Genomic DNA, 526 nt, shown 5'->3' on the forward strand with positions numbered 1-526 from the left:
CGTTTGCTCCCCTCCCCATCCCCAGCCGATCTGCACGGCAGCAAGCTCCTGCAGCCTCCAGGAGGAGGAGGGAGCAGAAGCAGCAAAACCTAAACCTTTCTTGGCCTCGTACCCCAAAAACCCCCGTGGTTGTTTCCGGCAAAGCCGCAACCGGCGGCACCGCCGCTAGGCTTTGGCAAACAGGCTGCATTCAGGATGCATCGTGTGTGGGTTGCGAGGAAATAAATTCGATCCCTGTTGCCGAAGTGAGCGGAACGCCCGAGGCCGGCGGCCCTACCTGCTCGACGTTGTCCATGTCCAGCCAGTCCTGGTCGTCCAGGTCCGCGGCCATTTCTTCCAGGTAGACGCAGCGCGCTGGGATCCCGTTCCCGCTCTTCATGCTGGGGTCGCCTGAGAACAGCACAGACCGACCCGATTCATCCAAACTGGCGGAGAACGTGCCGGCAAGGCAGTGAAACCTGCGGGCAGGGCCCTGCCCGCAGCAGGGCCACCTGCTGCCGGCCGCGCTCCCTCTCCCAGCCCAACC

General features: G+C 63.7%; 1 protein-coding gene across 1 annotated transcript in view; it reads right to left on the reverse strand.

Annotated features, from left to right (window-relative positions):
* The window catches only part of UBE4A (ubiquitination factor E4A), a 15,126-nt gene that overhangs the window by 10,718 nt on the left and 3,882 nt on the right, over positions 1-526 (reverse strand). Inside the window, exons 2-3 of the mRNA XM_009323560.1 lie at positions 278-425; positions 96-165 (exon numbers count right to left, since the gene is read on the reverse strand). Coding sequence (XP_009321835.1) covers positions 96-165; positions 278-425 — 218 coding nt within the window. The remainder of the gene's footprint in view (positions 1-95; positions 166-277; positions 426-526) is intronic.

The sequence above is a fragment of the Pygoscelis adeliae genome, unplaced genomic scaffold (genome assembly GCF_000699105.1).
Source record: "Pygoscelis adeliae isolate BGI_AS28 unplaced genomic scaffold, ASM69910v1 Scaffold275, whole genome shotgun sequence".
NCBI classification, from domain to species: Eukaryota; Metazoa; Chordata; class Aves; order Sphenisciformes; family Spheniscidae; genus Pygoscelis; species Pygoscelis adeliae.